Source organism: Thalia democratica, chromosome 2 (genome assembly GCF_965202585.1).
Source record: "Thalia democratica chromosome 2, ktThaDemo2.hap1.1, whole genome shotgun sequence".
NCBI classification, from domain to species: domain Eukaryota; kingdom Metazoa; phylum Chordata; class Thaliacea; order Salpida; family Salpidae; genus Thalia; species Thalia democratica.
The window spans coordinates 61,296,065-61,311,059 of record NC_139166.1 but is presented as its reverse complement, the minus strand read 5'-3'; the positions used below and the strand labels follow the sequence as shown (position 1 = coordinate 61,311,059).

At 27.1% G+C, this 14,995-nt stretch overlaps 1 protein-coding gene across 1 annotated transcript; it reads left to right on the top strand.

The window, feature by feature from the left end:
• Nucleotides 1-759: 759 nt before the first annotated feature.
• On the top strand, nt 760-2,151 carry LOC145828830 (E3 ubiquitin-protein ligase ari-1.1-like). The gene is made up of 2 exons (XM_082936581.1): nt 760-1,660; nt 1,724-2,151. The coding sequence occupies exons 1-2, from the start codon at nt 760-762 to the stop codon at nt 2,149-2,151; spliced, it is 1,329 nt and encodes a 442-aa protein (XP_082792707.1).
• Nucleotides 2,152-14,995: the final 12,844 nt, after the last annotated feature.

Sequence of the window (14,995 nt, the reverse complement as noted above, 5' to 3'; positions counted from 1 at the left end):
TTAAGTTTCAAGATTTTATCTTAAGTAGTTTTATAAGATGTATGAATTTTTGTGTTGTTTAGATAAAAAAAATCCTAATCAGGTAGAAAATAGTTATGGTCGGTATAAAAGAAGTTTACTAATAAACTCCGTCAAAATTATTTACTATTCGACAAATTGTTGATTATAATTTTAAATGTTTAATTCAGAATATCTAAACCTCTTTTTCGTTATTGGCTAAACTAAATAAAATTTTAAAAAGTATACGCCCTTTAAAACAATTAATTCTAATAAAAACTTATTTATTTATTAATTTTGTCCCCTTTTAAGTTAGTTTCTCTAACAGCCAAAAACAGCCAAAATCGTCTCCAAGGAGTGATAACACTCACTTAAAAAAACTTTGGTTTAAAATATTAAATACGAAATAATTAATTCAAAAACTTACTGAGCGCATAAACATTTTTTTTCTAAATTCAGCAAAATTGCTGTAATAAGGATGTTTAACAAGTAAAGATGCGATATCTGAAAGCCTGGGATAACTAGTTTTTTAATTTACACCAAGGCTATATTCATAAAATTAGTTTTAGAAACTCAAGTCTAAACCTACAAAATCGGCTAAATTTTTTGTTTGCATTGTATTAATCAATATAATTATTTTAAAAACCTAAGCATATTTTAATAACTGCAACATAAACAACATTTTAAGTGTTACAACTGTTCATTGATATTTTCTGCTAACAATCTTATGTTTACAGTTGATAATTAAAAGTAAAGCATAAAATGGATTCTGATATAGAAATGAGTGATTCTGACAGCTATTACAACGACACTGACAGTGAAGTTGAAATGCAACTTGATAAAGAGGAGTCTAAAGTTTCACTTTTTGAAGAGATGTCCCAAAGCGACATTCTTGAAAGCGCTAGTTCCAAAATTCAAGCACTCCAGTCAAACATAGATGATCTCAGTGAACCGGAAGCCAGGTGTCGGCTTCAAAACAACCAGTGGGATGTTGATAAAGCACTTGAAGCCCTGAATACAGAGAGAAAAAGAAGTAGGCTAAGTAGAAGTAATAAAAATAAAACGGCTTCAGTTAAATGCCAATCAGATAAAACTCGCTCTTCCACGTTAGAGTGCGAAATTTGTGTTGAAAAGCTTTGTCAAGATGAAAGAGAAAACCTTGCATGCAGCCATTTGTTTTGTAAAATGTGCTTGAAGGACTCAATCATTGAAAACATAAACAACGGGATTGTTGATATCAAATGTCCTGGAGCCGATTGCGAACAGTCTCTAAGTTTTGATGACATTTTAAACGTCTTAGCCGATGACGAGCTCAAAGAGAAGTTCTTGCGGTTGTTTCGTCAGTCTTACGTGGACAACAACAAAAACACTACTTGGTGTCCCGGAACCGACTGCGAAATAGCATTCAGGTGTAAAGAGTTTCACAACAACTACAACGTGGAATGCTCCAAGGGACACAAAAGCTGCTTTAATTGTCAAGGGTCTTGGCACGACCCATTGGATTGCGGCATGCTTAAAAGGTGGATCAATAAGTGCAATGACGACAGCGAAACTGCCAACTGGATCGGCGCCAACACCAAAGAGTACCCGAACTGTTACACTCAGATTGAAAAGAACAGGGGGTGTAACCACATGACTTGTTCCAATTGCAAATACGAGATGTGTTGGTTGTGCATGAATAAATGGTCAGATTTTAGACATAACTGCCAACAAAAATAGCCAGAAGACCACAGAATTTCAGGAAGTAGGAAAGCGCTCAACCGTTACTTGAGGTACCACGAGTTTTACGCCGGACACAAGAAAAGTCTTGAAATTGAAAGCAAGATCACCACTGAGAGCGTTCATGAAAGATTCCAAAAGCCGCAAAAGTCGAGGAAAAAAAACAAAGAAACGGATGAAGAAGAAGACGCTGTTGAGGCTAATGACACACCTGCAAGTTGGGTCCAACGACAGTTCATAGGTGAAGCGTGCAATGTGTTGAAAGAATGCCGCAACGCTCTCATGTGTTCTTACGTGTTCGCCTACTACCTCAGCGACGACTCACATTTGAAAAGAATCTTTGAGAGCAGCCAGGGACGTTTGCAGGGAAACGTTGAAGAGCTGAGCGCGTTTTTGGAAGGGGAAGTTCACGAGCTGAACGATAATGTGAGATGATGACCGAAGCGATGAAGACGACCGTCGAGTTTTGCAAGATCACATCGAAGCACCTGATTGAACAAGTAAAGAAGCAAAAGATTGGAAACGGGTGGGTCTATCAGGAATTTAACCAATAATTTCAACGTGGTTAGATCTTTCGTTCGTGTTTAATATTGTTATAGGAAGTTTTTCTTAGGCTCACTGTTTATTATATACAATAAACTCATGATATAGTTGGTTTCATAACAAAACAAGTACTTTTAAAGATTTTGTAAAGTATTCTAGTTAATAGTGTCCATGATAGTAGCATATTTAGCTTAACACTACAGCTAGTAAAAAAAAATAAAAAGAAAGAAAATAAAATAGTGATCAACAGTTTTCATATTTTCCAAATATAAAAATGAAGGTTAATTTTATGACCTCGTTAAAAAATGTTAATTTTTATTAAGAGTAAAAGAAATTTAATATCTATAATTTTAAAAAAAATGAAATTAATTGTTATATGCAGTATGTGTTTTAAAAGTTTACGAGAAGTTTAATTTATAAAAAATATAATCTCTACTTATACATCTAAAATCCGTTTTATAAATCTAACTTACTAATGTAAGCAATAATTCCTTTCGGGAGATTTTATTTCAATATTATCAATTAAGTAAAGCTAGTGATCAATGAATAATGTCTGGGCAAAGAGGTTGTTTGAATTAATGAAAACTTTTAAAATGTTATATTCTAAAAAGTGAATGATATTTAAAAATGTTTTCAAATGCTGAGCTTAGCTTGTAGTGAGTTTTTGTATATTAAGTTTCTAAGGCTCATCTAAAGCAATGGTCTCATATAAAAAAAGCATTTTTTTTAATGTTAAAATGAATTAGCTCAAAAAAGTCTTTTTATGAAACAAGTTCATAAACAAAAAATTGTTTTTATATCTAGAACACAGATATTTATTGAAACAATTACTCACATTTTTGGACAATTTCAAATATCAGAGTTTTAATTAGAATCGAAGCGCTTAAAGTAAACGGTTATGAATTATTAAAAGGGTGATACTTAAAATTATTTTTGAAATTCCCGCAAAGAAGTGTATGTGTAAGTTTAAATGGAAAACTCTGATCTAGATCAAGATTTTCAAAAGTTGGTCATAAAGCCCCCTTGGATACTATTTAATAAATTCAGTAACAAGGGCGTGATTAGTAAAGGGACGGTGAGGCCATAGTTTGAAATTTACTTAAGAGTTGATGACAAAGATAAAAAAAAGTATATTCTAGACGTATTTAAAGACATATAAAGGTAGTTCTTTTAGAAAACTAATTTAGAGGCGGCCATTTCCATATGAATTTCTTTATAGTAGTCGGTTTTGTAAAAATTTGAAAGTACTGATCTGGATAGATACTAGAGAGTCCTGGTCTTTGTAGTAAATGCAATCTGTGTAGCTTAAATTTAAATTCTAAAAAAATGTGTACCCAAAGTTCCAATACTACCTGCGAGTAAAACCTTTTTTGATCTTCTTCATAAACTTTTGCATCTATTGTTAGTCAGTTCCAAATTAAACATTGTGCACCAGTCGTCATATATCATTTGACAATAGGTACAATACAAAAACAAACCGTATATATTATAACATATCGTTTTGTAAATCAGTAAAAACTAAAATTTTGAAACGTTTTACATAGTTATTGAAAAAATATTAAAAAAAAAACAGCATATCCCGAAAAATAATCAATATAATATAAGTAAAACTATCGTATTGTTTCTCACTGAATGTTGTAGCCTTAATAAGCACAAAAACTAATGTATAAGACATAAAGTCATAAAGTTTTGTGTATGGGTAAATAACTGCCGGTAAATAATAAGTGTTATTTATCTAACACAATCTACAAAGCTAAAGTTTACACGTCAAAATTCAATTTATTAAAAATATTAGATAGAATCAACGAAAAAAAAAATTAAGTTAGATATTACAAACACAAAACTTATTTTCCTAAAGTCGGTAAAAAAAAAAACTGCCTACAATTAGCAAACCATCTACTGAACAAAAGAAAAGTTTTATTAATTTTTCAATTGAACGAAATATTATTGAGTCCTAAAATAATAACAACAACCACATTAGTATGTGCACCTTACGCAACCTGAAAAGGCTTCATATCGCAGATAAAACTGACTCATAAACAAGAGAAATAAACACATCGCTCAATGTGCTAATTGTTTAAACGTAATTTTATAGGTTAACTATTGACAAGTGAGATTACTGCTCAAAATAAATTTCCCGTTGTACCCATCTTCAGTATTGATGTTTTTTATTTCCATAAATAATACTTTTAAATTCTTAATTAGAGTTTTGGTTTTTTTTAGGCTTCTATAGATATTTGATAAATTTTTATTTTTTTGTGATACTATTAGTATTAAATACTTATTATTTGTAAGGTGTTTCAGTTATTCAAAATTTTGTTTACTTTAATTAAGCAAAGCCAATAGTTATGTTTAAAATATCACACTGAATTTTCAAACAAGCCTTTTTTATCTGCCATTTTATTCTACAAAATGCTTAAAAATATATTCCTAACCATAACAATCCAACTTGTAAAAAACTATAATAAATTTTGAAATTTGTTTTTATAACTTTTACTAAAATTCATATATATAATAGTTATTGTACAATAACCTAATTATCTATTATATATAAGTCAATTTAAAACAACGAGTTTTTTCTAAATATTTAGCCACGTTTCTTTCATTTTTTGCAAAGTTGCCATTTTAATAGTGCTTTTTATTGCAGATTAACAGTTTGAAAACTTGCTTTGCGGTAAAACTAAGAAATTGTAAATTTTGCAACATTTTATATTTTCAGAATAGTCAATAATAAGAAAATTACATTTTGTTATAAATGTCTAAATTAGAGCTAATCTTTTCAAGTGGTGTGTTTAATTGAAAGTTCATGATGCAAAGTCGCTTATATGTACACAATTTTTTTTAAACTTTTTTCTATTGTTAACTACAACTAAAGGGCTGTTTCTAATTTTCTCAACATGTTCATTTACATACAGTTGATAAAAGTTTGGAAACTTTATTCTTATATATTTTTTACCAAAGTGTACTTCATAAGAAGTTTTACAAAATTCTTCTGTCTAAGTTTTGTTTTTTATTGAAATTTATATAGCTTATGGTAACAAAGACTTTTCAGCTAGTTTTATAAATGTTTTGTTTTGATAGAAAAAAAAAATATATTTGTGTTATCATTTCTATTATTAACTGTCTATACTGCAAAAGCTTTGCTTGATTTCAAAAGGTTTTATTTAGTAAACTATACTTTATTACATTTGCTGAATTAACATTAGCTTAAAAGTTGCAAGAAAGGCAATACTTAGTATACATATCTCAAAAAAATGCATTTACTATATCTACCAATTTTATTTTAAAGCAGTTTGTATAGTAGCAATTTAAGTCTAATGAACAAAATTTGAAATTTTTCAAAGTATATTAAGGTCTTTACATTACTGACTATTGATAATTAAAAAATCTAATTTATTATTTTTTATATTAATTCAAACCAAGAAAGATAATCTATCTAATAGCGAAATTAAATTTTTGGGACTTATTTCAGGGTTCGTACGCGTCAGAATAAATTATATTTTATGGAAAAAATTGAGATATTGTTAGTTTTTGTCATTATAAATGCTTGAAAATAGTGATTTACCGGATCCACTATTTAAGATCCAGTCGGTTACGGTTCCGGATTTTTTTTTTCTTAGTTAAGATCCGGTTTTGGATCTATTTTAATTTAAGATCCGTCCGGTCTATTCGGAAACTTACAAAATTTTATTATTTTAGTTATTAATATTATTAGTTAATATTTAATTTTAATTTTGTTAAAACAAATATTTTGTTAAAATAAACACAATTTTATTGTCTAAACGTATTATTTGACACTAGGAAAAATAATATTGTAAAAAACAACAAATCTACCTATACAAAATATTTATTTAAAGGTTAAATTTCAAGCTACTGCAGTTTTAAAGGTTATGCGGTTTCATCTCATTATAAGACCAACTGGAATATTTGAAAATAACTATTTACATACACAATATTTTGACTGTATTGACGATCATAACGATCTGATACTTAAATTTTCAACTATTTTAAGACTAAAACAATAAGGTGATGAAATACATGTTCACCCAAGATTAATTCAGTACCATAATATACAATGTTTCAAGATAAATTACTTTCATATATTTTAAGATTAAACAGTTATCAAATATTAAACACAACAAGTTTAAATCAACCGTTTAATGTTAACTTTTTTTATTTTTTTAAGAGTCTTATTAATTAATGAACTCATGTAGTTCTTTAGCTACCCGACAATTTTTAATTTTTAGTTAAAAACTGTTCATATAGATAAATAATAATATCAAAAAATACCTACTGAGACCATTATAAGAAAGTTTCTTAAAGGCATTTGTGCAACTGCTACAGGCCAGTTGATTTTTCAGAAAAAAAGTCAAAACTTTATAAACGTATTGCTTTATATTTAAGTATCTTGTATTTCTTCACTTATGTTGATTCTTTTAACGTTATATATGACTTTTATTTGCTTGTAAGTCAATGTATTTAAGTCTGTATGTTAAAAAGAACTACTCAAAGTTTTTAAAGTACTACTTATTTCAAACAACATTTCTTACTTTTACTAGGGAAATTTAAACTTTATACTATAATTTGTTTAGTATAAATATTTTGGGAACGGGTCTAAATTACATGAAGACAAAATTGCATGAAGAGACTAAATTGCACGAAGACAAAATTGTACGAAGGATCAATTTTAAACGAAGATACTTTTAAACAAAACAAATTTGCATGAAGGGACAAAATTGTAAGATGAGACAAATTTTCACCGAGAACAATTTTGCACCGAGGGTAAATTATGCACGAGTTACTATTTCGCACGGAGGGTGATTTTTGCATAAGAGTAAAACAAAAACAGAAAGTCATACACTTAAAAATTAAGCAGAAAAAAAAGATAAAACAATCAAAAACCAAACAGAAAAAAAGTTTCTGACCGAAGGTAAGGGTTAGGGGTAACAGTGATAGTAAACAAACAAATAATAAAAATTCCTATTGAGAAAAAGAAGTAAAATGAATAAAGAAAATATTAGTTAATTAAAAAAATAGATAAGTTACTGAACGATGGTAAGGGTTAGGGGTAACAGTAATAGTAAAAGAAAAATAAACTAAATTAATAAATAAATAAAAAAATTTGAAAAAAAAATTCAACTCGTGCAAAAATGCTTCCGTGCAAAAATATCTGCTCGTGCGAAAATGACCCTTCGTGCAATTTTGTCATCGTGCAATATAGCCCGCTCGTGCAAATTTGACACCTACCCCAATTTTTATGTCTGTTCTTTACATTTGTACAATTTTCTCATTAAATTCATTTTAAATAAAAACTGTTACTATCTGTGTATTATAATTTTACTGACTTGAATCTTAATACACTTGTTATCTTACAGTATCTTCCTTAACATTTCTTTTAATAAACGTTCCAAAGATCGGTCATCATTCTTGCACAAGAATCCTTTTTGAATAAAACAGATTATAGCGTTAACAGTTAAAGGTACATTAAAAGTTGTTTTAAGCAACTAACAAATGTGCTTTTTCTAGGCGCTTGAATGTTTCATAAATCTCATCAGGAAGTTTGTTATTAAATAAGTATCAGATGTTTTAAGACCGTAATACACTACGACCGCCCATAATGATCTCTGAAACGGTCTAAACTGTTTCTTTTTTAGTCAGAACTGCTACCCGAGCGCATGGGTACAAGTTTACTGCCTAAGATAAACTATTTACTTCTGTAGAGTCAACCTTTATTTCATGATTGATTATTATTTATATCGAAAATGTTTATTGTTGTATTACTTATTGCAAAACCAAAAAACTTTTTAATGCTTTAATTTTCCTCTTTGTTTTGTAAAAATTAAACATGGTTAGGAAATATATCTATAAACATATAAAACCCAGTTGTTCTTGAAAAACAAAAATCAAAATTGATTGAGAGAAAGTTATATCTGAACGAAATATAATCAAGTAGTATATTTTTAACAAATTATAAAACCTTGATCAATGGATTACTAGTAGGACTTACAGAATAGACATAAGAATATAATTAAGCTCTTTAGGTTGCGCTTGCAAGCTTCATTTGCTAGAACAGCGTTACGTTTTTTATCTACCAAATCACTACAAAGCAAAGCCTTTAAAATTTGTTAATTATATATGCTCGTACATATCCAAACTTAGCATGTCTAACATAGTGTAAGGTCTTTGCGTTTTTGTGGTGCTTTTATGTTACTATTACATGATTAAAATGTAACGAAGGCATTATTTTTGAAAGGAGTTAGTTATTTTTTTTGCAGTTTGTCGTCTTGCTGCCGTACAGAAGAGTTTTGTGTAATGTATAAAGGTGGGACATACAGTTTGTTATTTTTAATTTTTATTTTATTTAAATGCTTAAACATCCATTAATCTTAAAGAAAGTGTTTATCTGTTCCACTTAGACCGATTTTTAGCCCATTTCCTTCCGAATTTCAAGGCATTTTAGTTTATAATGTATTTAGAGTATCAGTGGGGGTTAATGGTTAAGTATTGTATTTTTATATAATGAAGGTTCAAACACTTAAACTTTTAATTTTCCATTGTATGGTATACTATCAAATCCACCCGCGTTCAAAATCCACCCAATTTTTTCTTTTTTATATATGTTTTAAATTTATTTTTATTTATATTTCACTGTCACTGTTACCCCTAACCCTTACCTCCAATCAGTAAGGGGTTCTAAAATTTGACTGGGTGGATTTTGAACGTGTCCCCCATTGTATGAATTGAAGGTTGTTTACAATTTTTGCTTCTTAATATAATTAAAAAACTCGAAGTATCAAGTATTAGATAAAATAGTTTAACCAGTAAGTTTTTTTTTCTTGTAAACGTAAGTATTTAAAATATTTTATGTTCATTGTTCATACAATATTTTTAATTCTATCAACATACATTTATATGGTTTTGTATATCATTATATACAGTTTATGTAGTTTTTAAAAGAATTTTACTAAGTTAAAAACTAAAAAACTGTAAAAGAGTCTCAATCCATAAATCGAAGCACAGTTATACTATTCGAGGAAATATTAAAATAAAGTTAAAAATCAGATTATGGCCTTCTAAAAGTACTTATAACTAATTATAAAGTAACCTTAAGACTAAACTAAGAAAAGTAACAAAATATATTTGCCTCAAACTTTACTTAAAATATTTAATTTGATTAAAAGATAAAATACATAAGTTTGACAACTTAGATGTGGGAAATTTTGTTCTGTTGCTTTATTCGGAGATATCCCTAGATGTTGAGAATTAAAAAAAAAAAAATTTATTATTAAGTTTCAAGTATCGTTTATTTATTAATTAAATAGTTATATAACAACAATGTAAACAGTTTTTAAAGTTTTTTTAATAATTTTTATAATATAATAAGAATTAACCAACACACCATTAATAAAAAGTATTTTTTTCAAAACATTCAAATTATTGGAAGGCTTTGTCCCATTACTCAATAAATAAAAAGTAAAAACTTATTCTTACAGACAACGAAACTACAACTCACAGTTAGATCCAGCCCACCAACATAACTCATACGGAATATTTTTTGGTTTAAAGATAAGTTATGAAAAATAAAAATACTTTGAGACTTTCAAATGCATATATTTTAAATTTTTTTATTTCTTTGTTTTCTATAACATGTACTTATTGACTTTAAAAATTAATAATTCAATGTTCAATTAGATATTTTTTTTAATTACACAACACTTTCAAAAGTTAAGTGGCTCGGTAAGATATTTTTAAGCAAATCTAGCTCACTGATTATAAAAGCTGCTAAACTTCGTATACATTTTAAGTGATTAACAATGAATGCTACTGCTTTAAAAACCAGTATTTATAATAAATCAAAGTTTTTGTTTTTTAAACTATTAAAAAAAAGTTACAAGCTATTTTAATTACACCGATAGTAATAAATTGACAGCACAGATCATTTTTACTTTCAAGAACAGTTAGGTAGGAATATAAATACAATTTTGAAGATTTTTTTGTTTTTAATAGATGACATTAATTTTAAAGCAGCATATAACAGTAATTATCACAATTTATGTTAAAGATTTCTTATGTGTCTTTAAACTAATAGTGAATTGGAGTTCTGTCTTTTATTGTTAAAAAAAGTAGTTTTTTAATAACATTTGTGTAGAACTTTAATTTAGGCTTTTTAGTAATTGTGTTGCAAAAAAAAATTTCACAACTATCATGCTATCTAAATTTTATATCTAAACCCATACCCAGGATATTTATTTGAAACTACACTTTTAATGATAAAAAATAATAGTAGTCAATAGTACTAGTTCACAACCATACAAAACCATAATACTAAGCTCAAGCATACAAAAATGAAACAAATTTGTCATATTTTGTTGGTTGTTGACTTATAACCTAGGAATAAAACACTTATAGACCATTTTGTGGTTTATTTGTTCTCGCAAAATATTTTTATAAAAAGATTAAAACAAGTATATAATTTTATTTTACTTAAATGAAAATTAAAAAAAGTATCACTATTAGTTAATAAATTTATATTTCCTTGTTTTCTTTTTACTTAGCAGGAAGACCATAATTTAAGGCCAAAGCTGAAAAAAGGCCTTTAAATCAAAATTAATATGTTTATAAAAAAAAGATACGGACCGACAAATTTAATCTAATAAAGAATATTTATAAAAATTCTATTAAAAAATATATGAATTTTTTGATATATGTTCCGAAAACTAAAAAAATTTAAAATGTCTGACTTTTTCTATGGGCACTAGCACTAACACAATAATCACAAACTAAAAAAAAAACATTTTATATATTAGTTCTATCATTTAGCTATTAAGTTCTGTAAGAAATATATATTAAGAACAAATAACAAAGAAGTTGTTGTGTTTTAAAATATCTAGATCAAAAAAATGATTAAAATATCCTCTTACAGTAACCTCTCGCGAATCTATGCACTCGTTTAGTTACGCATTTTCCAATTCTCAAAAAATATAAAACTGATTTTTTTTTATATCTATAAAAACAACTATTTTTCAAATAAAAGTTAATAGAATACTTAACTTATATTAATTTTATCTTCTTAGAATATGAATTTTCTTGTCAAATGCCTTATCAGAAAATAACTAATATAGTAGGTATATTTTTGGGTAAGAGCCTAATATGCACTTTTGCACGAAGACACTTTTGCACGAAGTGTTAAATATGCACGAAGAAACTTTTTCACGAAGGGACATTTTTGCATGAAAAAACTTTTGCACGGAGTCAATTTTGTGCGAGGGGTCACTTTTGCACGAAACCACTTTTGCACAGGTTGAATTTTTTTGTTTTATTACTTTAATGCTTTATTATTTTTTTCTATATCTATTATCTTAACCTCTGACGGTAAACTTTTTGTTTCTTTATAATTTAGTATTATTTTATAAATTTTTTTTTGATTAATATTTGTTGTTTAGTTTTTTTTGAATTCTTTCTTTTATCACTATTATCCCTAACCCTTACCATCGGTCGACAACTGTTTTTTGTTTATTATTATTATTTTTACCTATTTATTTTTCTAATTTTTAAATACTTTATTTTTTCTTATTTTCTTTGTTTTGTTATTTGTTCTTGCTATTACTCTTACCCCTTACGCTTACTCTAAGTCGGTAACTTTTTTTTCTTTTTATTTATCTTTTCATATCAAATTTTCTTGTTTTTTTTGAATTTTTTCATTTATTTTTTTTTTATTTAAATTTTTACTTCGTACAAAAATGACCCATCGTGCAAAAGTTTTATAACATTCTGAACTAGTTTTATAATTAACTGGACAGACAATATAGCTAACTGGTCTAACTTTATAACTAACAAGACTAGTGTTACAACAAACTGGTCTAATTTTAACGCATTCGTTATTGTCTCGATAGGTTGTGCATTCCTTGGCTGTAGATAGACGCCATTGTAACCACCTGACTTGCTGGCATTAAGACCATCTGACCTGCTGTCATTGTGACCATCTGACCTAGTGAGGTCGTAATCTGACCGACCGACATTATAACTAAAAGGTCTATTATACGTGTGGATGTAAAGGACATATTTAGGACTATTGGGTAAATGATAAATGTTTTAATATTGTTGCTGCGCTACCAAAGATTAAGTAATTGTGTAAACACTATTTAATTTAAAACTTGGTGAATTTATAATAAAATGTTATAAGGTCTTAGTGGCAAAATCTGTGTAAACCAAAATACCCTTAGAGTAAGTACTTGACAATTTTAACAATATTAGAAAACCCAAAAACTAATAAATTTAGATTTCGATCTTGTTAAAAAAATTATTTTATCCTAAACAAAGTGTATGTTACAAATACTTTCAAAACGAGTAAAACACACAACGAAATATTTATTACTATTTTTCGACTACAAATAGTAACTTAGACTATATATTTACGTTACAGCACATTTTAAACAAATACAATACACACACAAGTTTATTACTACTGTTTAAACTTTTAAGTAAAAATATAAAGTATGTTACAGTTATTTTTAAGACAACTAAAAAACGTACATTATTATTTTTTAAGCAACTAAATAAAAAATACAAGAAAACTATAATAGGGTTGATCACGCCAATTCGATCATCAGACCACAAGTTTCGGTAGACTGAGACCGGTTTCGTCCTTATTTTTTTGAGATCAAAGGACAAAAAGTTAATTTTTTAAAGTAAAATGGTAAAATGTTAGAATTATCAGTTCTAACTATCATAATTCCTTAATTTTCAAAGCCTTTAAGTGAAAAAAAGTAACAGAAAATTCTTTCAAGGTAGACTAAAATTGCAAAAATTTTCTATAAGTCTAATTACATAATCATTGAATTCCAAAGCCTTCAAATGATAAAATTGACTGGAATTCTTTTTAAAGTTAGACTTAAGTTTAACATTTTTCGTAGATTCATGTTGAACTAATACCCCATAGAACAAGTAGTTGTTGAATGTTATCTTTTTAGTATTTTTGATGTATACCAGGTCCTTAGACAAAACTTTTTGAGCTTTTTTTATGGTTCAATAAACAAAATATAATTAAATACACCACTACAAGAAGTATATTTACAGTGCTTTTGGATGTATGTTTTGTTTATAATGAATTTTGACACCTTTTATTTTTGATTGTTTTTTTTTTGGGTGCTCTTGTAGAAAGAGCAACAAGAAAAATGTAAATGTAAATGACCACAAAACTCTAAATCTATGGGAGGAGACGGTGTGGTGCCCATGATGGACTATTATTTCAATGGTCAATATTGGCAGTAATGTGTTAAAAAAGGTGCTAACCATAGTAAACTTAAAAAATTATTTTATTGTATATATAATTACTTTTTAGGTTTTTTGTTTAATTTTTTTAAATTGTTTTTAAGTCAGCTCAAAGTATTAATTGCAAGCGTATAGTGGCAGTTCAATGACCAAAAGGTCTTTATCCTTACTAATCCATTGACCTTAATTGTGAGCGTTCACATTTTTCTTTTTTAATGGAAGAGTGTTTATCATATATTATTAAAATAAATTAAGTCTTTTTGTAGTATAATTTAATTTTAATTATTTATCTTTATTTATTTTTTTACTGTAGAATACTTAGAGATCGTTGATGTTTATATTACAATTTATCTGTAAAAGTAAACATGTAAATAGGTTTTATTTCCTATTTTCTCAACTATCATGTTAAATTGTATTACCAAATCAAAAAAAAAAAAAATTTTTATATTTAGTATTTAGTTACTTTGCTAATATTTAAGTATTTTTTTAGGATTTAAGTTATAGTAGGTATTGGTTTATTTTTCAATTTGCAACAGCTGATTGTGAGCTCACAATTAGGGGTACATAATAGGATTAAATTTTTCATATAATTTTGTTACAAAGTCAGAAGATACTTGCTTTAGGATTTAAGCTTTGTGTTTTCCCATACTTGGTGTTTTTTTTTTAGATTTTAACCTTTTGAGTATTTTCCAAATTATATTTTTAAGAGATTTTTTCAACAATTAAGTTAGATAGTTTATATTCTTGTTAGTTTATTGTATATTGTTAAAGAAGAAGGTAAAATTACATGTAATAAAAATTACTTACTGGACCTTCAAAAAAAAAATCATTGTAGAGGGAATAGTTATACTGATGATTTTCTATTGTAAAAAAGCTAATTACTTTATTTAGCCCGATTTAGTTATTAGTATTTGCACTTGAAAAAGTGGTTTTGTTTTTGTTATCATATTTGATTATACTATTAAGCAGTGGACAAAAGTTGAGTTTTAATAAATTTAGACTTAGTTTAATCCTAAAGCTACAAATTTTACATGTACTCTTTTTCTAATTTTTCACCATTTATACCAATATTTTTTTATTTTATATAATTTTTTTGCATACTTATCATACCTTTGAACATAAATGTTGAATTAAAAATGAGTTTTAACCTAATAATAATTGAATTTTTAAGTTTTTCTGAAAAGCTTACAAATTTTATAAACCAAGTAAAAGTTGTTTTTCTTAAAATTTAGTTATATGTTTTACATTAGTAACCTAAGCAAATAGCATATTTTAAAACTCAAAGCTATTTTTGAAATGTAAGCCTACCAAAGATAAAAATTTTATTATTTTAACATTGAAAAAGCCCAAACTTACAAAGTTAAAAAAACAACTATAATTTTTTTCTCCTGTATTTCATGAGTAATTGTTTATAAACTTTCACAGTCTAATATTTAAAATGTTTCATAGTTTTTCTGGAAGGAGT

Coding starts and splice junctions, on each gene's coding strand:
- LOC145828830 (XM_082936581.1), top strand. CDS start 760: ATGGATTCTGATATAGAAATGAGTGATTCTGACAGCTATTACAACGAC. Junction 1,661..1,723: donor CAATTGCAAATACGAGATGT/GTTGGTTGTGCA, acceptor AATAGCCAGAAG/ACCACAGAATTTCAGGAAGT.